At 47.5% G+C, this 24,411-nt stretch overlaps 1 protein-coding gene across 1 annotated transcript in view; it reads right to left on the bottom strand.

Moving 5' to 3' along the window:
• Positions 1–24,411, bottom strand: part of LOC136172620 (death-associated protein kinase 2-like) — an 87,104-nt gene that overhangs the window by 12,506 nt on the left and 50,187 nt on the right. Inside the window, exons 4-5 of the mRNA XM_065942030.1 lie at positions 10,005–10,226; positions 2,977–3,115 (exon numbers count right to left, since the gene is read on the bottom strand). Of these exons, the coding sequence (XP_065798102.1) occupies positions 2,977–3,115; positions 10,005–10,226 (361 nt within the window). The remainder of the gene's footprint in view (positions 1–2,976; positions 3,116–10,004; positions 10,227–24,411) is intronic.

Here is a 24,411-nt window from a genome sequence, read left to right as displayed (position 1 = left end):
GCTCTCTGCCACAAGGCTGGGAGTATATCATAAGCAAGAATAGAGTCTCACCATCCCTGGCACTAGCACAATGGCTGACATGGGAGGAGAGGTCATTCCTGTTCCAAAGGCCAGCCAGAGAGCTGACCCTCGCCCATCACCTGTTCCTTCCAGCTGGAAGGTGAGCGTGGAGAACAGCTCATGAGCAGGGGTGTGGAGATAACATGGTGACTGAATTCATGGGGTGGCCAAGATAGCCTGATTCACTTGGCAAGAAGTAACAGAATACAAGAGGAGGGGAAGGCCAAGAACCCTCATGGAGAAGGAAAATCAGCAAGAGAAATGTGTTCATATAAAATGAATCGTATATGGTGAGAAACAACATGGAATCAGGAAGTCCCCTCTAAGCCACCAGCTGGAACTCCTACACGAGCCCCCCTAGTGGCAGGAAGTTCCAGCCAAGGGGAACTCACATTCTCGCTCCGGGTAGTCTAGTCAATCATGAGGTAATCCCACTGAGTTCCAGCTACTCATCACTTCTGAGGCTACCCAGCTGGGCCTGGGCCAAGGGACCCATGGGAGGGGAGTCAGAAGGCTCAGAGTCCACACAATGCTAAGGATAGGAGGCAGGGTGGGGGTTACCAGCATCTTCACCCTACACGCATCCAGGAGAAACCCAGACTGTCTCCAGGTGGTGGAAAATGTCCAGATTGAGCCCAGGAGCCAGACAAGAATCCCCCACCAGCAACCCCACCTAACAACCACGCTCAGCTCTCTGCTGGGCAACTTTGAACTGCACTAGCAGGCTTTGTCGAAGAAGGCAATGGCACCCCACTCCAGTACTCTTGCCTGGAAAATCCCATGGACGGAGAAGCCTGGTAGGCTGCAGTCCATGGGGTCGCACAGAGTCGGACATGACTGAAGAGACTTAGCAGCAGCAGCAGCAGCAGCAGCAGGCTTTGTTTTCCTACTCTAGCAGGGCCCAAAACAAGAGCTGTGTTTTCTTTTCCTCTGTTATGGGAAGGGAAATAACAATACCAGCTACTATTACAGAGCATCTATCTAGTATCCAGCACTTAATCCTGCTTCTGTCTCATTTCTACAACTCTGACGGCTAAGCATTATCATTTGTGTTAAAGGACCCCATCTGGACCTCCTGGAGCCAGAAAAGACACAGAATATAAATCAACTATCCACAGCATTACCAGGAAGAAGTCACAGGTGAATCCAGGTAGCCCATTTCCTGCTTGGTGTATTATCATCCTGAGGTCCAAAGGCCAGCCCAGGCCACACACTCCTTGATGACCCTGATTTGTACTCTGTGACACCCGAGCGAGACTCTGCAAGATAGCTTCTGTTGGAGGAATTCAAGATACTGCGACAATTAGACTAAGGAGGGGAGGCTCACAGCAGGACACCCCACAGGGCAGAGTAAGAACTGGGCTGGAATCCATGGGTGGGATGTGAGCCCATACCCTGGTGCAGCCAGTGAGACCCTAGGCACGCCAAACCCTCTCTGGGCCGGACCCCAAGCCAGTGCTTGGGCGTTTTCCTGGACTCGGCCTTCCCCCTCATCTCCCACATCTAACTAGGTACCTAATCAATCTTCAGAGCAACCGTAAAAGATCTTGAATCCATCCCTCCTCAAATTAATTTGGCACTTGCCACATCTCACCCAGATTACTGTCCCCATTCAATCTGTGCTCCCATTCAGAGGGATCTTTCTGAAATACCCATCTGCTCTCTTCACCTCCCTGCTCACCTGGTCCTGTATCTCTAAGAGTAAAGTTCAAATTCCTCGGCTTAGTTCCCATACCCTGACTCTGCCTCCTGCTCTCCTCCAGGTTCTCCATTCAGCACATTCAACCTTTGCTTGAACTACGCTGAATGCTATTTCAGGACTATGTATCTGCTGACCTCTCTTCCTTAGAAGGCCCTTCCCCTCTGATGATGCCTGATAATCCTTCAAAATTCAACTCAAATACCACCTCTTCCAAGAAGTCCTCTTAGACACCAGAGTCTGACTTAGATGCTTTCTTATTTAGATGCCCAGTTCCCATGTACTTCCCTCTACAACAGCACTTAAGAGTTATTGATCTCTCTTTTCTGATTCCTGCACAAGTTCCTGGAAAAGAGGAACTAAGCTCAGAGAAGTCCTGAGTTGCTTTTGTACCTGTAGCAACACCCAGGCACTCAGCACAATGGTTGAGACACGACAGGAATTTCTGCATAGCAAAATGAGTGGGTCTCCTCCCACTAAGTGGGTCCCCCTGATCACAGGTTGGAGGATCTTTATGCTTCACCTGTCTGTAAAGGCTCAACAGTCTATGAACCTGAGCTCAGCTACTATGGTAACCAATTCTTTGACTCTGACCGCACTCTTGCTTTGTGAAGTTCTATGTGGTCACCATGGAATTACTCAACCCTGAACGCCAGTGACCACAAATGATCAGTGGCCCCTGGAAGCAATTTCATGGCTACAGGAAGGGGTGGGGTGGGGGAATGCAGCCAGTGGTCACTGGGCTCTATGATTTCCAACCTCTGGTCAAGGGATGCTGGTCGCTGTGCTGGGTCCAGAGCGCCAGGCAACCTCAGCAGTACTCATCTGAAGGCATCTAGCTCTGCTGGCTTGGGAATGAGCTCTTGGTTACTGAAAAGTTCAGTCTTATGAAATGGGTTTTGTTTCACATTTCCTGTCCTTGGCTCACTTATTTAAAAATTACACCCCAAGTGTCCCCTGAAAGACATAAGGTATCTGTAGTCTGATTCAGAAGCTTCTTGCCATCAGCCCCTACATGAATGAGACCTGATCTGTGGAGTGAAACTCAGGACAGGGACACTCCTGGGCCATCATTTCTTTTCCAGGAGCTCAGAGTCTTCAACTGTAAGATGAGGGAGGAAGGTCAAGTGAGTGCTGACCCCTCCTGGCAATGACATTTGCAGAGACTGGGTCCATTCTTCCTGAACTGACTCTTTTCCCTTCCCCCCGTCACTGACCTTGAGATCAAAGTGAGCGATTTTCTTGGCATGAAGGTAGTTCACCCCTTCCAGGATCTGCTTAATGAAGCTGGTGGCCTCCTCCTCACTCAGGGATTCCTTCTGGGCCAGGAAGTCGAAGAGCTCTCCTCCGGACACTCTGCAAGACACCGGTAGGGAGGGCCCAGCCCCAGTCAGTCCCATGTGCCAGAAGCCCAAGCCCCTGCCCCCGCCCCAGCCCCCAGGCACTCTGCAGGGCAGAACCCCCTCACCCACCTCTCGGGCTCAGTCCAGCCAGCACAGAGACTGACTTTGCTACTATTTCTATTTGCTGTGTTCCCTTTGGATCACAAGAGGTGGAACCCTCAGGTGACAGCAAAAGGGGCTCTGCTAACACTCGAGGCTCAGTCCCTGGTTACCCTGAGTGCTCTCCCGCCATGTGACTGAGGTGACCGAGGACAGAAACAAGTGCTATGTGGGATAACAAAGAGGAACATATGCTGGGCCAGAAAATGAAGACTTAGTTTCCAGTCCAGCCCTGCTCCTGGCTTTGGACAACTCCCTGACCCACCTACTCTAGGCAGGCCTCAGTTTCCTCACCTGCAAAATGGACAGACTGACCATGATTGTTCACAAAGCCCCTTTCTGTGACTTTATAGAAGGCATGACCTCTTCAAAGGCATATCCCTACCTTAACCATTGAGATCTATCCTTTATATTCATCTTTCAAAACTCTAAAATACTGCTTTGGTCCTCACACTCCACTTTCCAGTATGTTATGGTTGATGTGGCAGGAAGAGAGACCAACAGAGCAAAAAGAACCTCCCTTGTAAAGACTAGTTTACAGTTTTACCTGAATTTGGGATTTAGGGTTGCCAGACAAAATGGGAGGTTTTTATTTGCTCAATCTGGCAGTCCTACTGGGCATGTTTGGCCTTTGACACATGCTGAAGTATCTAGCCGGCACATCTCAGGAACTGGGACATAGTCAATGCTCACCCAAGGAAAAGATCTCAGGAAGGGATCAGGGCCAGGGGATCCAGGAACTCAGGATCACCTGGAAAACTTGTTGAACATGCACATTTTCAGGTCCTACCACAGACCCTACCAAATTAGATTCTCCAGCAGCAAGGCCTCAGAACCTGTGTTTTTGTAACAGTAGCAACATAATAATGGTAATTGATAGTCATTGAATACTTGGAGCATTATATATACTTTTTGCACATTATCTCATTTAATCATCACAACACCCTATGAGCTAAAGGATTATTATTTTGTTATCTCACAGTTGAAGAGACAGGCTCAGAGAGGTTAAGTTACTTGTCCAAGGTCAAACAGTCAGTAAGTGGTAGAATCAAGATTCAAACCCAAGCAGAATGACTCTCAACCACTAAACCTTAAGAGACCTCAGATGATCTTTTAATGGCTTCTGTCCATTTGGGGAATCATTCATGCCCTGTCACCTAGTCCATCCTAATTAAAGAGCCTCAAAATCTTTTTTCCTTTCTTTAAAAATATCCATACATGGATCCACTCATCAATCTTAGCATCATGAGAAACAGAACAACTGGACATGCCATGATACAATAGGGAATACACAGCAACACCTACAAAGTAATACAACTTGAAAAACTGAAACTAAAACTTAGCTTAAGCATCTTGTTATAAAATCACTGCTGTTGAGAAAAGGAAAACTCAAAGTCACCCCAAGCCCTGGGCTGTCCCCTGACATCCCCATCCAGCTATGTGAGTGCCCTCTCACCCTGGGCTGCCAGCGTCTGGCTGGTTCTCTCCCCGGCTGCATTACCTTTTGCTCTCACAGCACTGTGTGCAAGAAAGACATTCAAGGGAAGGTGGACGAATAAAAGAACAAAGGAAAGAAGACATTTAAAACAGCAACACAGCAAGACGTCACTGGCAGTCCAGTGGTTAAGACTCTGTGTTGCCAAAGCAGGGGCATGGGTTCCATTCCCACAAGCTTCAAGGTGTGGCCAAAAAATAAAATAAAATAAAACTTAAAAGAAAACACTAACATGGCACAGAATATTCTATATCATAGAGAAGTGAAACCTTGGCATTTGCAAGAGACCTGTTGGAGTCCTTTGCAAATTTTCCAATCCACAGTGTCCCTTGGGAACACACAGGACCCAGCCCAACCTTTGTTCTCATACTTGCAGCCTTGCTGGGTCGTGGGAGGCTGTGACTTCGGGCATATACTGCCCTTCCTACCTTGAACAGAATGCTGCATAAAGATATGATAATGGAGATGTGTCCTGTCACCCAAAGTTACTGATGTAAGGCCCTGGCTGGGTGAGGACTTGGGGTTGGGGGCCAGTAATCAGCTACTCTACCTGAAAGTGTGATCCGGGCAAGAGACCCGGACAGACATGGTCTCCTTTGGAAGAAGAGAGGAACAGCTATGGTGGCCCTGAGAATTGCCCCTAGAGACTTGGAAAGTGGGAGGCTGATGAGCCTGCTGGGGTGATGGTCCCAGCCCTGACACCCAGGCTGGGAACACTTGCATCAATTCTCAGGCATGTCTTCTCAAGGGTATCAAGAAGCCTGGGTTTTGTTTCAACCCAACTGCTACCCTCACAATGTAGTTTCTCCACAGAGTTTCTCAGCTCCAAGGCCTCTGCCCTGGAGTCACCCCCCTCCACTCAAGCCTCTCTCCTCTCACATCCCTAAACAATTTAACTTAGGAAAAGAAAAACCTAACAGCCTGGCCTCTGCTCTGCTCCCAGTCCCCAGGACTCAATGCACCCACTGAGGTATCACTTTCCACCAGCCTGGAGTCAAGTGGGCCCCAGAGGGGTCAGGAGCGTGGGATGGGAGGGCTGCCCAAACCTTCCAGAGCAGACCTACATTTTTCAAAGCCAGCTCCACATGTGACATGAGTTAATTTCTTAAGAGTTTGAAAATATTCTTTACACCCTACAGAAGTCAACTTATATGCTGTACTGTGCTAAGTCACTCAGTTGTGTCCAACTCTTTGTGACCCCATGGACTGTAGCCCGCTAGGCTCCTCTGTCCATGGGATTCTCCAGCCAAGAATACTGAAGTGGGTTGCCATGCCCTCCTTCAGGGGAAGCTAATTTATACGGATAGCTAAATCCTTCCCACCCCTGCTTTCATCAGTCCTATGAGAAATGGCTGCAGCACCGGTCATCATGGATGGGGTAATAACAGCTGAAGGGGACTTAAATCAGGGCTGGGATGCCCTCTGAGCACTGGCCATTTCAGCAGGAAGCAGGAGGAAGCCCTGCACCAGACAACAATGCTGAGAGGTAACTCCATCCACAAAATCTGCAAGCATCAACAGATGGGCTCTGACACCTGTGTTTAAGTATCAGGCAAACCCATGAACCTAGTAGGGCACAGTGAGGACCAGAAGGCTGAAGGCTCCTGAGCAGCTCAACAGTGGTCACCAAGGTCACACACACAAGCACACGGAAAGGCACTTCCCTGGTGGTCCAGTGTTAAAGAATCCGCCTTGCAATGCAGGGGACACAGGTTCGATCCCTGGTCAGGGAACTAAGATTCCACATGTGGTAGAGCAACTAAAGCCTGTGAGCCACATCCAGAGAGTCCATGCAACGCAGTGAGAGATCCCGTGTGCCACAATGAAGATCCCAAGTGCCGCAACAAAGACCTGATGCAGCCAAATAAATAATTAAATATATTTTTAAAGTCCATGAAAAGCCCTTCTCTCCTGGAAGGTCCTCCTCTCAGACCCTGCTCACACAAGGCTGAGACACTGTCTTAGCAATCCCTAGCACCACAGATTGGCACCCTGAGACAGTGAGACAGCTTGAGAGTTAAGGAGGAAACTATGAACAGACAGAACTTCACAAACAGAGCAGCTCAAGCAGACCACAGGAGTACTAGTATGACAAGGGATGTTATAGGCGGTGATGGCTCACAAGAAGACGGCATGTGATTGCTTGCTAACCATGGTTGGAGAAATGACCATGACCTGCTTGGAGAAACAGCGACAACTCAAGAACATCCTAGATCCCAACTCCTAGGGTTCTACAGATAGTAACAGACAACTTCCCCAGCAATGACAGAAATGCCAATTAAAATGACCAAAACAAAAAACACTCCCCAAACATCATTGTAACTATAAAGGACTTGGGGATTCCCTAGCTGTCCAGTGGTTAGGACGCCACACTTCCACCACAGGGGGCATGGGTTGGATCCCTGGTCTGGGAACCAAGATGCAATATGAAGTACAGCATGGCTCCTTCACCCCAAAAACTATATATACACACAATATATATATATATATACAAAACAAATATATATATATATATATATTCAATATACATAGAGAGAAAGACAATAAATACCAAATCCTGCTTTAAAACAAATGCCCCAGGGTTGGCAAGGCTGCCACAAGATGGGATATTCCCAAGTTGCAGGTCATACTGGTTAACCAAGACTGTCCTTGGTGAGGACACCAAGAGCCTAAAAATGTCAGCTTGCTCACTCCATTCCTGAGAATTTATCTAAAGAAAATTAATTCAGAAGAAAATGGGAAAATATGGAAGAAAGTTGCTTTATGGCAATAAAATCTATAATGGTTAGAAACTGAAAAATCAAATGTCCCACAACAAGGAGCTATATGTATATAATTCAATGAAACATGATATAATCAGTGAAAAGGAAAAAAGCTTTTCATGACATTACGTGAACTTAGTGAGGGAGGGGGAGTAGAGCAGGAAACTGTACAAGGACAAAGATTGCACACAAATAGATAGACTGAGAGGAACCTCAGGGAAACCTAAATGGCTGTGTTTGGGTGGTTGGCTTCTGAATATAATTTCTTTTTTAGTTGCTATAAGGTTTATGGGCAATAGACTTAAAGAAATGGCCTGGCTTTCCCAGCAAAGGTGGGCTTGTCACTCTCTGCTGGGAACCAGCATGCCATCTGCTGACCCTTAGCCTCGGGACACGTCACACCTCGGGCCATCCACAGCGCTGGCTGCACCTGTAGAAACCCCCCAGGCTTGTCTGAGCCAGGCAGGTGTGTATAACTGAAGGAGGAAACAGGCAGAGCTGGACTCCATCTTAGGCCAGGCTGCGGACATTAGGCTACACACATGGTCACTCTCCCAGTGGACTCTGAACTTTGTGCCCGGTGTCTATAGAAGTGGCATACCAATGGGGAACCAGATCCCTGGATAAAAGAGCCTCAGGACTTGGACTTGGACTCTCCGTTACCTAAAAGAATATGCTAATTATCTCTGTAACAAAACAAAGTCGTAAATTCCATTATGTTTATCCGGATATGACCACAGTCCTCTTGATAAATGTCCACTGTTTATCTAGTCTTGTGACACATGAATCATGGGTTAACTTTGATTGTATCTCTCTTTTAACTTGTCAAGATTAGTTTCAAGGAAGTTGGGGAGGTAGGTTTGAGCAAGTACACTTAGGGTATATAAAGTTTCACAAAAACTGGTTGGGGTCCTTGACTAAGAGGAGACTCTGCCTTGGGCCTGCCGGTGTAATAAACTGCACTCCACTATCTGCACTGTCCTTCTGAGTGAGTTTGTTTCCCGGAACATGTGCCTACAACACAATGACTAGTCCAACTGGCTGAGAGGCCCCTGGGAGAAACATGGAGGACTTTGGAAGTTAGAGGAGGGCAAAACATGGGTGATTCTATGCACTGGAATGTTGAGTTGGATAATTGAAGAATCCAAAGCAAGAGTATGCAAATGCCCATCTGCTACATAAATCTATAGCCTGGCAACACCAGAGTATGTTCTCAAATTAGAATGGTCTCCAAAGTCAGGTGGCCCACCCAACCTGCAGGCGGGTTAAGGATGGCTGCCAGCTTTACAGATGAGAGCTGAAGCTCAGAGGGGTGAGGTGACTTGCCCCAGGTCACAAAGTCAGGGGCTGCTGAGACAAATGCCACTACTCCTCTGCTCACTGGCAGATGCCTCATGCCTATGAGGCTCAGAACACTCCCAACACGGGGTCTTGCTGCTTGACTGGACACAGCCATCGCCACTTGTGCCACAGTCCAGCTCAAACTCTATGGTCCACCAGAGCCCCACATCCCCAGTCCATGGAATTGTCTCCAGGAGGGACATCAGGTGCCCAACCAAACCCTGGAGTCTTGGTATATCACCCATACAAATTCTTCCAGACTTGGAATGAAGGTTTCCCCAGCAGGCCCAGCCCAAGGCCATCCCACCTCACACACACAAGCAGTGTGGCCCCAGCCCTGGTGCCGCTACTTCCTGGCTGTAGGATCTAATAAGTGACCTGGACTTCAGTGTTCTTGTCTGTAACATGGAGATAATAAGAGTCTCCGTGTGATAGGATTGTTATGAGGATTAAATGAGATAAGAGACATTCTCGGCAAAGTGAATACAAAGTCCTCTCCGGGTTAGTAGAACATTTCCCTCAACACAGCTTCTTTGAAAATTGAACAAGATAACTAGCACAAAGGACCTCGGCTTACAGCAGAGCTCTCTAAATAATTGTTACTACAATAACCAGTATTCTTGCCTGGAGAATCCCATGGATAGAGGAGCCTGGCGGGCTACAGTTCATGGGGTTGCAGAGTCTGACACAACTGAGCGACTAAGCACGCATGCACAGTCATAACAAAGGCATCAGACACAGTACAAAGGCCCGGGGGTTTTCCGGGAAAGGGCTGGGGAAGGGCTTCACAGAGCTGGGAGGGTGCTTGTTCTTCTCTTCTCTGGAAAACAGACTCTCTTTAATGGTCCTCCTGCTCCCCCCGTCCACCGTCTAACGTGCTCACCAGCCAGGAAAGGACCCCAGCGCTGGCCACTTCTTCCCTCTGATCCCCAGGGCCCAATGAAAGCCAGACCTAGACCCTGGCCCTCAGTCTCTGCTGCCTGGGTTCCGGAGGAGGAGCGGGTAACTGAGGGTAACCGTCTCCTACTGACTTCATCTCCTCCGGGTCGAGCGTCTGGCCGGCTGGTTGCTGCTCCCTCTGGGGCCTGTGGCTGGAGGCCCCCTCCCCACGCCTGCTGCCCGCAGGGTCCCAGGCTCCCACTCACAGCTCGAGGATGAGCACCACGTCGGTGCGGTTCTCGAAGACGTCGTGCAGCGTGATGACGTTGGGGTGCAGCAGCTGCCGCAGGATGCTCACCTCCCGCTGGATCTCCTCCCGGCACACGCCCCGCCGGCTGGCCCGGCTCTGCCGCTTCTTGATGAACTTGGCCGCGTACTCCAGCCCCGTGCTCTTCTCCCGGCACTTCTTCACCATGGCGAACTGGCCGCTGCGGGGACACAGACACACACAATGAGGACGTCATTGCAGTCCTGGGAGAAGTGACCTGGCCTCCACCCCCGGCCACAGCAACTCCTTCTTCCAGGGCAGAACAAGTCACGTCATCAGCCAGGATCCCCACCTGGCCATCATCCAGAGACGGAGACAGAGCAAGTTCTGGGCTCCCCTTCTGTTCCTATGAATCCTTTACCTTGTACTACGAAGGAATGGCAGTGTTGTCATTCCCAGTGTACAGATGGGGAACACTGAGGCCCTGAAAAGCTACTGGTTTGGTCCAGATGACACAGCTTCAGCTAGAACCTCTGTCTTGTATTCACCAGATGAAACCACAAGGTCCAGAGGTTTATACTACTTAATGGAAAGATTTGAAAGGAAAAGCAGGACTTCCCTGGTGGTCCAGTGGTTAAGACTCTGAACTTCCACTACAGGGGGTATAGATTTGATCCCTGGTCAAGGAACTAAGATCCTACAAGCCGCAAGGTAGGGAATGAATGAATGAATGAATAGTAAAAATGTTCAGCACGGTCAAATTACTAACAATCATCTGTTTGGGCCTCCCTTATCTGGAAGCAAGGACAAACTCATCTATTTAGAATTGTAAGGAGACAAACCACCTCTCTAGTCTCATGTTTTCACCTTGGTTTCCAACCCTTCCCAACAAATCAAACTTCAACTACCTGACACAAGCCAGGCAGTGCTTGGACAATAAGAAGACAGAGCAAATACCAGGCTAAAGCACTTAAAGACAAGGCCAGAGGCTATGCCAGCGGGGCTGGGGGGATCCCGGTGGAAGTGGGGATGGGGTGGAGGCAGCCTAACATTGTTAGTAACCTCGGTGGGTGTTTCTCATGATTAGAAGACAGATAGTCCATGGAATTTTCCAGGCCAGAATACTGGAATGGGTAGCCATTCTCTTCTCCAGGGGATCTTACCAACCCAGGGATCAAATCCAGATTTCCTGCATTGCAGGCGGATTCTTTACCAACTGAGCCACCAGGCATGCCCAAGAATACTGGAGTGGGTAGCCTATCCCTTCTCCAGTGGATCTTTGCAACCCAGGAATCAAACCAGGGTCTCCTGCATTGCAGGCGGATTCTTTACCAGCTGAATTACCAGGGGAGCCCAGATAGCACCAGAGAATTGTAAAATATTAGGAAACTGAGGCACAGGAGACATCAAGTGACTCACCCAAGGTCATCACAGAGTTAATGGCAAAGCCAGGCCAAAGAACTGAGGATCCTGCCCCCTGTTCACAAACTGCTAAGACAGTTGAAGGAGTCAAGACTATGTTTAGTGCCCTTCAGGGCTGAGCCTGAATCCTTCACTCCAGGGACCTAGACAGCATCCATGAAATGGTACAAACTTGGAAAACTCAGCAGTGGCCACAGGACTGGAGAAAGTCAGTTTTCATTCTGATCTCAAAGAAAGGAAATGCCAAAGAATGTTCAAATTACCATACAATTGTGCTCATTTCACATGCTAGCAAGGTAATGCTCAAAATGCTTCAAGCTAGGCTTTAGCAGTACATGAACCAAGAACTTCCAGATGTACAAGCTGGATTTTGAAAAGGCAGAGGAACCAGAGATTAAATTGTCAATATCCACTGGATCATAAAAAACCGAGAGAATTCCAGAAAAACATCTACTTCTGCTTCATTGACTACACCTAAGCCTTTGACTATGTGGATCACAACAAACTGGAAAATTCTTAAAGAGATGGGAATACTAGACCACCTTACCTGCCTCCTGAGACACCTGTATGCAGAAACCTGCCAAAGTGGCAGGTAGCCCCAGGCCAGCCTCCCTGAGTGCTCTAGAGGCAGCCCCCTACACACACACACACACAGAGGGAAGGGCAGTGGCCTTCACCATCACTGGGGGTGATATTAAGGCAATAACTGGGGGCCACTCTCAGTCTTTGGCCACCCTCCTGGGGATCCTCCCACTCCCCTTCCACCAGTGTCCCAGGTTTTCCTGACACCCACAATACCTACTGCTTGAGACAAAAACCATAACCACCACTTTGGATGTACTCTCTTAGGGGCGCTGGGGTAAAAGTTACATGCAAAGAAGTGCTCTGCATACAGTAAGTCCCTAATAAGAACGAGTTCCATTTCAAAAGTGTGTTCGTAAACCCATTTTGTCTGTAAGTCCAACAAAGGTAGCCTAGGTATCTGACTAACACAGTCAGCTATATAGTACTGTACTGTAATAGGTTTATAATACCCTTCACACAAATAATACATAAAAAACATAACAAATAAAGAAAACATTTTTAGTCTTACAGTATAGTACCTAGAAAAGTACAGCAGTGCAGTACAACAGCTGGTATGCAGGGGCTGGCATCGAGGGAACAAGCAAGAAGAGTTCCTGACTGGAGGAGAGAGAGGAGGTGGGAGATGGTGGAGCTGAAGGATCCTCAGCAATAGGAGATGGAGGGCAAACTGCAGTTTCACTCACACCTGACACTGATGGACGCACGTTTGCATCTTTGAAAGTTTGCAACCTGAAGGTTCGTATGTAGGGGACTTACTGTGTTTGCCTCAGCCTCAGAAACTAGTAGCACATCTGAATCACTCCATTACTAGAATAATCCTCAGTGAGACAGCCTTCAAAATAAACCCAAGTGATCAAAAAAACAGACCCTCAAGTAGAGCAAGTGAGGAATAAGAGATGCCAACACTTAAAGAGCATTCTGTGCCAACCATCGTAGAGATGTCACCACACACCTGTTCACACATCCCTCCATCCCCCATCCCCCTTTACCCAGGGCTACCTGAGCATGTACTCTGTGCCAGGCTCTGCCTGCACAGCAAGGGGCAGGGACCAAAGATTCAGACATCAGGTGTAGATGGAACTCTGGGGAGGGAGAGGGTCCCGGTGGCTGGGCTGAGAAGGCTTCGCGGAGTCATGTATATATCACACTGTCTGCTAACTCTAAAATTTCAGCTATTTATGCCTCTTATACCGATTCTGGACCCTCTACACACGAGGGCCTGATGCAGGTGGGGTGAAATCAGGCCTCCCAAAGTCAGAGGGAACACGTGCAGCAAGATCTCTGGTCCCTGAGAGCAACTCTGGGCCTTGGGACATCAGGCCTCTTAGCGAGTGCCAGCAAACACTGAACAAACCCTCCAGTCCCAGGCAGCTGTGCGTCTTCAAGTCAGGACGGCCACGCTCCTCTCCTCCCTGACACCTCAAGGAGTCTGGCATCAGCAGCCCTGAGGGATGGGAAAGCCAAAGTGTAAGGACTTTAAACTATTTGTTTAAGCTTATGGAGCACAGAGGTGGAGGCAGAGGATTTTTATAAAGCAGAGCTAAATATTTCAGATCACCTTGACAAAAAAGTTTTCCCTTCTCCTTAGGGGGAAACGGAGGCATTTTTCTGTATCACATGCCTGAAAAATTCCTCTAACTCTCAAAAAGCAAATGAGTGTTTGCTCTTGAGTGTTCTCTTTGTGAGAGCAGCTGAGGCAACGAGAGGTGACTGGGGGTCATGCCTAACATGAGCAGGCGGCCTCCTCCCGCCAAAAGGAGGTATTTTGAGAGCAGATGACTAACATAGAGCCAAATACCAGCCAATGCCACTCATCTTGCCTCTCTTTGCGAGACAAGGGTCCTCTACTCAGCCTGCCCTGGGGAGCCTCAAAGGGAGCCACGGCCACTCGGTGGTCTCCTCTCTCCTCGGGAAGGTGCTGGAACGTGTGGAGTATGTGCTACACGAGGCCAGCCCTGGACAGGAGGAGCAGGCTTCCAGGTCAGGCAGGCCTGGTCTCAGGAGACATACACTGTCACCTGGGGCCGGTGGCCACCTTCTCTGTGCATCAGTTTCCTCATCTGTAAAATGGGAACTGTGATTCTCTGCCAAGGAACTGTGAGGACTGGAAATATGTCACATCAGGGGGAACTTCCCTGACGGTCCAGTGGCTTAGACTCCACGCTCCCAATGCAGGAGGATCAGGTTCGATCCTTGGTCAGGGAACTAGAATCCACAGGCCACAACTAAATGATCCCACATGCTGCCACTAAGACCTAGCACAGCCAAGTAAATAAATAAATATTTTTTTTTAATTTAAAAAAAGAAAAATATGTCACGTTGGCCTGCAGGCAAATCTAATAAATGGTGACTAGTATTACTGCTACTAGTTTGTTGCTCATGTGAAGGCAGAAGTAAGTCGCTGATTTACATGGACTTCAATGTGTGGCCAGGGCATCAGTGCAATTTTAACACATGTCCCCACCCCACCCTACTCTCTGATGATCCCAGTGCACAGTCAATTTGGGGTTTATCTTCATTTTAAACAATTCACCAACTCTATTCATCCTTAGAGCAGTGGTTCTCAACCCTGGTGGCACACAGCCGGTCCACCTCACAGGGAAGATCATGAGATAACTCCCCAGAAAGGACTAAACCATCGAACTAGTAGAAAGGCAGGAGGCAGGGGTGGGTGGAACACTGTGCTTGAGGCTGACTTGCAAAAGTCACGTAGGACGGTTTCGTGAAGGACAGTAAATCCACAAGACATAGAAACTAGTTTCCCTGCTCCTGCCAGCAGTTCTCCTGCAATTATATCAGGAACATGCTCCTCGTCTCAGACAGAGGACCCAGTTCCTCACTTATTCAGTGTCCCTGGAGGACAAATGAGGCTGTGTGAAGATTAGTATCACAGACAGGACTTGGCAGGGCCTGGGGAGGGTGGGGGGCACCCCATTAGGGTCTCCTGTTGTCTGTCCAGGAATCAGATGATGAGGAGTAAACCTAGAACTGCTACTCAAAACTCAAAAATGGTTTGGGACTTTCCTGGTGGTGCAATGGTTAAGAATCTGCCTTCCAGGGGCTTCGCTGGTGGCTCAGTGTAAAGAATCCACCTGCCAATGCAGGAGACACGGGTTTGATCCCTGATCCAGGAAGATCCTACATGCCGCAGAGCAGCTAAGCCTGTGAGCCACAATTATTGAGCCTATGCGCTAGAGCTCAAAAACTGCAACCACTGAGCTCCTGTACTGCAACTACTGAAGCCTGTTCGCCCAAGAGCCAGTGCTCCCCAACAAAAGAAGCCACCACAACAAGAAGCCTGTACATTACAACTAGAGAGTAGCCCACACAGCAACAAACACCCAGAACAGCCAAAAATAAATATAAACAAATAAATTATTTTTCAAAAAACTGAGGGACGTAGGTCTGATCCCTGGTTGGGGAACTAAGATCCCACATGCCATGGGGCAGCTAAGCCTGTGCCAGAACTAGAGAAGCCCATGCACCTCGAGAAAGACTCAGTAGAGCCAAAATAAAATAAATAAAAAATATTTTTCAAAACCAGCTCCTAAGTTTCAGGGAAGAGGCTGGCTCAACTGCTCCTAAATTCTTTACCGCCCAAAAGTAATCTGGGTGTGAGCCAAATCTCACACCTGGGATAGATTTTGTATAGCAATGTGGACATCACAACATTTACATCCAGCTTTTCTCTCTTCATGCTAATTTCACTTTTATCCTCTCTTAAATGTTTGCTAACATCATTCTGAGCTCCATTTTACAGATCAGAAAACAGAGGCTTAGGAAGGTTAAGTAACTTGCAAGTTGGACCAGGTAGCAGATCCTGATAGAGGGACTAGGACATAAAGTCATGTCAACCAACTCCAGCTTCAGTGAGACTATCCAGGTAACTAGCCAGCAGTGATGCACCAAGCAGAAAGGAAGGGTCCCACCCCAGAAGAGAGGAGAATTTTATCATTGATATTACTAACAATTGCCAATGCATGGTGATAATAAACAGTAGACTGATTTGGGGAGACTTCCTGGGCGGTCCAGTGGTTAAGAATCTGCCTTGCAATGAAGGGGACTTAGGTTTGATCCTTGCTCAGGGAATTAAGATCTCACATGCCATTGAGCTCTAGTGGAGCCCCATGGAGCCCTCTTGAGAACCTATGTGCTGCAATGAAAGATCCCGCATGACTCAACAAAGACACCATATACCTCAACTAAGACTCAATACAGTCAAGTAAATAAACAGATTTTTTTTTAAAAAAAAGTAGACTGGGGACTTCCCTGGTGGTTCAGTGGTTCAGAATCCACCTGCCAATGCAGGGGACACCAGTTTGATCCCTGGTCCAGGAAGATCCCACATGCCACAGAGCAACTAAGCCCTTGCATTACATGAGCTGTAACTACTGAAGCCCGACTCTAGAGCCATGCTGTGCAGGAAGAGAAGCCACTGAAGTAAGAAGCCCATTCACCACAGCCAGAGAGTAGCCCTTGCTTGCCACAACTAAATAAAGCCCTCGTGCAGCAATGAAGCCAAAAGTTAATCAATTACTTTTGAAAAGAAAATCATTTTTTTTTAAAGTAGAATAAGTTTTATTCAATTTTTATCATTGGTTATGAATTCTCAAAAGACCATGCACCTCTCATGGCCAGAATTGAGACAGACCACTCCCACTATCAAAAATAAATCAATTACTTTTGAAAAGAAAATCATTTAAAAAAAAGTAGAATAAGTTTTATTCAATTTTTATCATTGGTTTTGAATTCTCAAAAGACAATGCACCTCTCAGAGCCAGAATTAAGACAGATCACTCCCACGGTCCACCCACTCCCACAAGGTTGGCTATGGCCAACTAGACTTGTTCTTACAACTCCCCAGAGATGACTGCCAAAGGCATTTTTAAGGTTAATTGATAGAGTGGGTCTAACTCACTTTCTCTCTCAGAGAGTCCAAAATGTCCACGAATCTAATAACTCGCCCCAAAGTCCCCAGTTGATCAAGGTGGAGATGAGGCAGAGCTGCACAGAATAGAGACCAGGGAGAGATGTCATGGGTGGTGAGAGGCATCAAGTGGGAAGTGCTCCAGGTCAGAGGGTTGTGGGGCCCAGGTTCCTCCTCCTGCTTCCCCCCAAGCAATCACTGCAGTTCCTCTTCCCACACTGGAGAACAATGAGCCACATCTACTTTGGAATTACCCTGCAGGTGTGTAGTACCACAGGGCAGGACAGTGCTTAGAAGTTTCCAGTCAAGGCCACCCAGGTGCAGCCCGGGAAGAGGGGGAATGGAATCTTCAGCCAGCGTGTGTCAAAGGTGTGAGCAGGAGGAGCTCAAATCTACAGTCCACGGGAACCAGATTGACCCAATCCCATAGGACCCACCCCCTGATCCCAGGGTAAGAGCCTGTCTGGGGATGGTGTCACCAGCCCCCTCCCCACTCCTCTGCCTGGCCAAACTTGACTGACCTGGCCTCTTACCCTGCCCCCCCACACACTATACACACACAGACACACACACACACACACACACACACACACACACCACACACAAACACATCATCCTTTCAACACATCCGTCTCCACTCAGCCACGCCCATGAACAAAGATATTCCTCCCATAACCTTGGCAAAAAGTCTGTTTCTGCTCTCCTAGACTTAACTCCAGGATTTACAGTCAGTAGACCGAGGTTCTATTTCTAGCTCTATTACTTTTAGTAAATCATGTGACTCTGACCCTCAGTTTCCTTGTGTGTAACACGACATAAGAATATTCCAATCTCACCTTTCATCTGCTGTCTCTGCTCAGGCTGCAGTGTCCCTACCAAGCCCTGATCATGTGCATGGGGGCCAGCTGTGGATTCTGGGGCAGATGTAGCCCCAGGATGGGGTCCTTGGCCTTCCTGAAGAGAGGAATCTAGCAGCAGGTGGACAGTCTGTGATTGGAGTTATCCGATGCCTTGACCTGAGTGAGAAACCTTCCCCCACTGGGATCATGGAGGTCTGACAGCCCTCTGTGACACCAAGATAAGTAATAGTTGAAATAAATATTATCAAATGCAAAGTGAGCTTTTGCATTATGATTTTGGATTATACACAATTTTTAATTGAGAAAACAGAACTCCAGAGGAGTGAATTCTGCAGGCCCCAAAGAGATATGAAAAGGTGGCTTGGTGCCTAGGAATTCACAGAAAGGAAAACAATCTGGATCCCACTGAGGCTATTACATTTAGTCATCATTGTCCCCTTAGGCTTCTCTTGGCTGTGACAGCTTCTTTGACTTTCCTTGTTTTTGATGCCTTCAAATTTTGAGTAAGGCATTTTGTAGGAAGTTTCTCAGTTTGATTGAGTTTCCTCATAATTAGGATTTGGGGATCTTAAAATCTTAAGGGATTTTGAAAGGAAGACCACAATTCTCATGTGGTCAAAGGACAATTCTCATGTCATATTAAGATACACACTATCAATATAACTTATTACTGTTGATGTTAACCTTGATCACCTGGCTGAGGTCTTATTTGCAGGTTTTCTCCACTGTAAAGTTATCCCTGCTCTCTGACACTCTATTCTTTGGAATGAAGTCACTGTGTGCTGCCCACACTTAAGAAGAGGGAGTTGTAGTATTCTTTCTTTTATAATATACATACACACATATATGTATATATTATTGAACTATAGTTGCTTGACAATGTTGCATTAGTTTTTGCTATACAGCAGAGTGAATCAGTTATATACATGCCTGTATCCACTAATTTTGAATCTGCCTGCAATGCAGGAGACCTGGGTTTGATTCCTGAGTCAGGAAGATCCCCTAAAGAAGGAAATGGCAACCAACTCCAGTATTCTTGCCTGGAGAATCCCATGGACAGAGGAGCCAGGAAGGCTACAGTCATGGGGTCACAAGAGTCAGACATGACTTAGAGACCAAACCATCACCACTCTTTTTAAGATTCTTTTCCCATTTAGGTCATTGCAGACCGCTGAGTAGAGTTCCCTGTGCTATATACAGTGGGTGCTTGTTGGTTGTCTATTTTATATACAGTAGTGTGGAGTTGTGGTATTTTTAAGGGTGAAAGATTTACATCAGTTAATTGAAATTCTACAGCAAGAAGTTAGTCTCCTCTCTCATTTAGCAAATTTATATTTATACACCCCCCAAAAGAATATCCCAATCTCACCATGTTATAATGAGAAAGAAATGAGACAAATATGTGAAAGCCCTAAGGAAACTCTCTCTCTCTGTGAATGTGAATTATTCCTTCCATCTGGTGGATTGACACATCTGGATCATGGTCTCCATTTTCCAGTCCCAGCCTTGAGCCTGATTTAGCACCCGTGAACCCCATCCTCAGATCCCAGCTTAATAAGATAGTGTGGGGGAAAACTGGGGCAGCTGAAACGCAGGATCCCTGGGTGGTGCCAGGATCCAGGAAGGCAGAAAACACTTCAGGATATAGTCATCTGAGGTCAGGGTAAACAAGGGATCAGATATTCAGGAAGCCAAAAAAAAAAAAGGTGAAGAAATATAAGGTTGCCAGAAGAGGGAACACATGGCAAGTCAAGATTCCAGGCCAAAGAGATGAGAAGAAGGAGCAAAAGTTTACCAAAAGCCAGGGGGGCAGCATGTCAGGAACTAGGTGTGCAAGCAAGGAGCGAGAGACCCGTGGGATCAGCAGCCCAGCCACGTGGCACATGGAGCTGCAGCAGACAGAAACAGCAGCACAAGACCTGCAAACACAAGAGTGCCCAGAACTGCTGAAACGGCCTTTGCTCCCAGCATGTGAGCCAAACCACTGTCTGTGAGCCCATTTCCCTTCCCTGACCATGTTGCCCATAACTTTCTAGTCTCATGATGATGGTTTTAAAATTTATTTGAGGTGTGGAACCCTCTCTCCAACAAATTGTGCAAAAAGCTCACTATGTAAAACATATAAAAATCAGGGCTTCTTTTTGGGGAGAGATGCTGAGAGATGGACCATAAAGAAGGCTGAGCATCGAAGAACTGATGCCTTTGAATTGTGGTGGAGAAGACTCTTGAGAGTCCCTTGGACTGCAAGAAGATCAAACCAGTCAATCCTAAAGGAAATCAATTCTGAATATTCTTTGGGAGGACTGATGCTAAAGCTGAAGCTCCAATACTTTGGCTACCTAATGCAAAGAACCGACTCACTCGAAAAGGCCGTTATGCTGGGAAAGATTGAAGGCCAAAGGAGAAGAGGGTGGCAGAGGATGAGATGGTTAGATAGCATCACCGACTCTATACACATGAATCTGAACAAACTCTGGGAGACAGTGAAGGACAGGAAAGCCTAGAGTGCTGCAGTGCAAGAGGTTGCAAAGAGACACACCTTAGAGACTAAACAACAACTCACAGGCTGCCTGCTCAGAGTCCAACCACATGATGCCCAAAGGGGCTTTCTGGAACCTCAAGGGTTCCAGGGAATATGATTTGAGAAGTCTACTCAATAGCATGGAAGCATGCTCTTTGATGACCCCAAAGCAATTCCAAACTATAAGGAAAAAGTGAGGGGAAAAAAGGAGAAATAGAAAACACTAAAGAGATAATTCTCAAAATTATTATGTATTCTTTTAAGGATTACTCTGGGGCTTTTCTATGGTCCAGTGGTTAGAACCCCAAGCTCCCAATGCAGGGGACCCAGGTTTGATCCCTGGTCAGGGAATTAGAGCCCACATGCTGCAACTAAGAGTTCACTAAAGATACTGCATGCCACAACTAGGACCTGGTGCAGCCAAAATAAGCACATAAATAAATATTTAAAAAAAAAAAAAAAAAAGAAGTTACTCTGACCAAACCAAACTCAGGATCAACAATAAGGAACACACTTTGGATTAAGTATCAGGAACCAAAAGTTTCCAGGGAGCCAAACCCTGACCTACAAATGGCCCCTATCCATCAAGTCACAGGTGTCTGCCTGTGCTGGCCAGTGGCAGCTGCCTGCACAGCTTAGCTCATTCAGCTCCCTGTCCCTCAGACTAACTTCCTTCCTCTGGCTCTTTATTTGGGGGCTGGGGGGCACACAGAAAAAATTCCTAAAGCACAAAAAGGAAGGAATTGTTGAGCAGAGCCAAGTCAGGCTGAGCTATGACTGCATTTTGGAATCTATTTTTAAGTCTAAGCACGTTTTAATGCTGTGTCAAATGAACAGGAGCCCACAGTCCCAAGGCCTGAAATTAATTAAGCTTAGTTTAACTTGGACTTGGCTTTTTGGAGGACTTTGGCTTTTTTTTTTTTCCACTGAAAATATAGCTCAGTGTCCTCTGGTATTTCCCTTAGTCTGGAGTCTATATTCTAGAGACAGACATGACATAGGCTACTACGGCTTGAAGTGTTAGCCATAGAGGGTACCACCCATCACCCATCATCCACCCACCTGCCTGTCTAGTCACCTAACTACCCATCCATCCATCTACCTAACTGTCCATTCACCAATCCATCTATTTACTAATTTACTCCTCCATCCCTCATGTATGGATCAGTGTCCCAAATGCTACAGACCAGATATACCCGCACAACTTGAAGGACTCATAGTCAACTGGAGAGATCAGACAAATGCTCATGGAAAAAGAAATATGGCATGGATGTCTAGAAATAGCTGCCACAGGGTCAAGGGCATGGGCAATAGTAAGTCCCACAGCAGTTCAGCAGAGGGAGGAAGTACTGGCCAAGGGGAGTGAGGGGAAGTCTTAAGGAGCAGGTGGGATGTGAACCAGGTTGACAGCAGATGATCAGGCCACTCAAGATGGCTCTTCTCTTGCTCCCCGTACATCCCCTGCTCCCAGTCCCTGCCTCACCTACACCCGACTCTCCTGACTGAATTTCTGTCTTACTCTTAGAGCCTAATCAGTGAATGCCTACATAGTTGCCCCTAGTCTTAGCTTGTGATTGTTCTAATCTTTAAATCAGAACATCTCCACCATGAGAGCTGATGAAAGGAAGAGTGAGGGGCATGCGCCACTGCTGGTTTCCCTGGTAACTGATGAGCCAAACTGACATCAATTCCCTCTATAACTGGTAACCCTCCAGCTCCCACCAGGAGTGAAGACCGCTGCCCTGTCCTGCCCGCTATCTGTTGTACATGTGGAGATGTTACTCCAGGACCTCGTTTCAGCCATGTAAGACCCATGCCACCCCATCCATTAAGCCACGGATGTCTCTGTTGCTGACTCCAGGCTCTTTCTTTGGTCTTGAAGCTGGGCAAGTACAGGGCTTGCAGGCCTATAAGGTGCAGCCCAACAGGCAGAGAAAGCTGAATTCAGACAGGCAAAAAGGAATCAGCTGGCCACAGCTGGAGTGAAACACAAATGCTTTATTCTGGGAATGCCCTGAGTCAACACGTTACTTCTTCACTTCCTCCCCGTCAAGTGGCCACTTTATCGAGGAAGTCCATCAGGAAGCTGAGCTTGCCCTTTCCTCTCCTCTTTGTGGGGGTGGTGGAAAAGGACAAGTGGCCAGCAGTGAACAACACGTTCACCTGGGTAGGGTTCCCCTCTCACCACCCAAGTTCCTGACAATCGGATGTACCTTTGATTACTGAAAAGAACTTCAGCAGGACAGGTCAGCTCACTTGATCCCAGAAACACCAGCCAGTTGGCCTTCACAGCCTGAGCAAGGCCCAGGAGGCTGGACCATAAGGGATGTGATCTTTAGCATGAGCTCATGCTGCAGAGCAAGAAAGGGACTAAAACAGGAAGACGGAAAGATCCAGGCAGGTCGAGGTTCTGTTATTACCATGTAGGGACAGGGTCGTCCCTCATATCTTCTATAATGGCTCTCTCCCAACTTGCCAGACACCTCTAGTGCCAAGAGTTCTGTTCACAGCCCCTCTGCTGTGAACCCTGCACATCCCCATGGTCCACATCCCCCGGGGATCCTGCAGCTACTGAAGCCATGTGTCTTAGAGCCTGTGTTCCAAAACAAGAGAAGCTACTGCAACTAGAAAGTAGACCCTGCTCGCTGCAGCTAGAGAAAGCCCACATGCAGCAATGAAGAGCCTGTGCATCGCAACAAAGGCCCAGCACAGTCTAACCTTTTTTTTGTTGTTGTTTGTTTTTTTTTTTAAAAGAACAGATCTGCAACACTGGGAGATAGATGAGGTCGACGGGATCGGGCCCTGGGTTCACTGCAATCACGTGCGGCAAGCCACCCCAGAAGAACAGGAAAAGATGCAAGCAGAATGAGAGACAAGACCTCACCCATCAAATCCTTTGAAACTGAAACTCGTACGACAGGAGGCCTCTTAACTCTCCTGCTAATTACAGTTTTCATCGGCCCAGGAGCAACCAGCCACAACCCCCATCAGCCAGCTAACCTGACTTGGGTGATCTACAATCCTGAGACTGGACAAGTGCTTAATTCGAGCTCCAACATGGCCCCCAAAGGGACATGGTGGCCAGTACTGACCTTTGATTTGTGCGTGCTGGCGGCTGACAGTAATGGGTTTGGTCCCCACCAACTGACCAAGTTCTTTGCCCAAGGCTCTTTCGGTCTATTCACCCGTAACTGTGAGTGAAAAGGCCCACAGTACTACGAACAGGTGCCTGTCTATGTCTGCCCCGGGGGGAAGAAGGGATCGGAACCAAATTGAAAAGTGTGGGGGAGTTGACTCTTTTTATTGCGCCGCTTGGGGTTACAAAACCACGGGAACAGTCCATTTCGCACCTCCAAGAATCCTTGAGCTCCTTGGCTGAAGTAGTGTTACAGAATAGAAGAGGTTTAGATTTGTTGTTTCTGCAACAAGGAAGATTATGTACAGCACTGGGAGAAAAATGCTGTTTCTATATCAACCATTCAGGGGTGGTACAAAAATCTCTCCAGAAAGTAAGAGAGGGACTAGCCCAGCGGAAGAGAGAACGAAAAGTCCAACAAGGCTGGTTTAAATCTTGGTTTCAGTGCTCCCCTTGGTTGACCACTTTGATTTTCACCCTCCTGGGTCCACTCACAATATTAATATTGTTACTGACCTTTGGTCCATACATTTTAAACCGTCTGGTCTCATTTATTAGGGAGCGCCTAAATACCATCCAAATTATGGTATTGAGACAACAATATCAGTCAATTTCACAGGGTGAAGAGAAAGATTTCTCTACAAAAGTATAAAGACAGGGGGGAAATGTGAGGCTGTCACGGCTAACGCCATGGCAGGCAGCCTAGATTAGGAGTAGGCCTGGTTTCCCGGGGTAACGTAATTATCAGGCTACCTGGAGCCAGCCAATCAACATATGCCTAGCCAGAAGAAAGGGAACCTATCAGGGGAAAGCTGAAAGCCCCACATAAGGCCAACAAAAATTACTTTGCAACTGTGTAACCAATCTGCTTACGCCAACTACCCACTGTGTAACCAATCTGATTGCGCCAACTACCCACTGCTTGTTTTGACCTAATAAATACCCGAGAGAACT

The sequence above is a fragment of the Muntiacus reevesi genome, chromosome 7 (assembly GCF_963930625.1).
Source record: "Muntiacus reevesi chromosome 7, mMunRee1.1, whole genome shotgun sequence".
Taxonomy (NCBI): Eukaryota; Metazoa; Chordata; class Mammalia; order Artiodactyla; family Cervidae; genus Muntiacus; species Muntiacus reevesi.
This window is presented reverse-complemented; position numbering and strand designations above follow the sequence as displayed.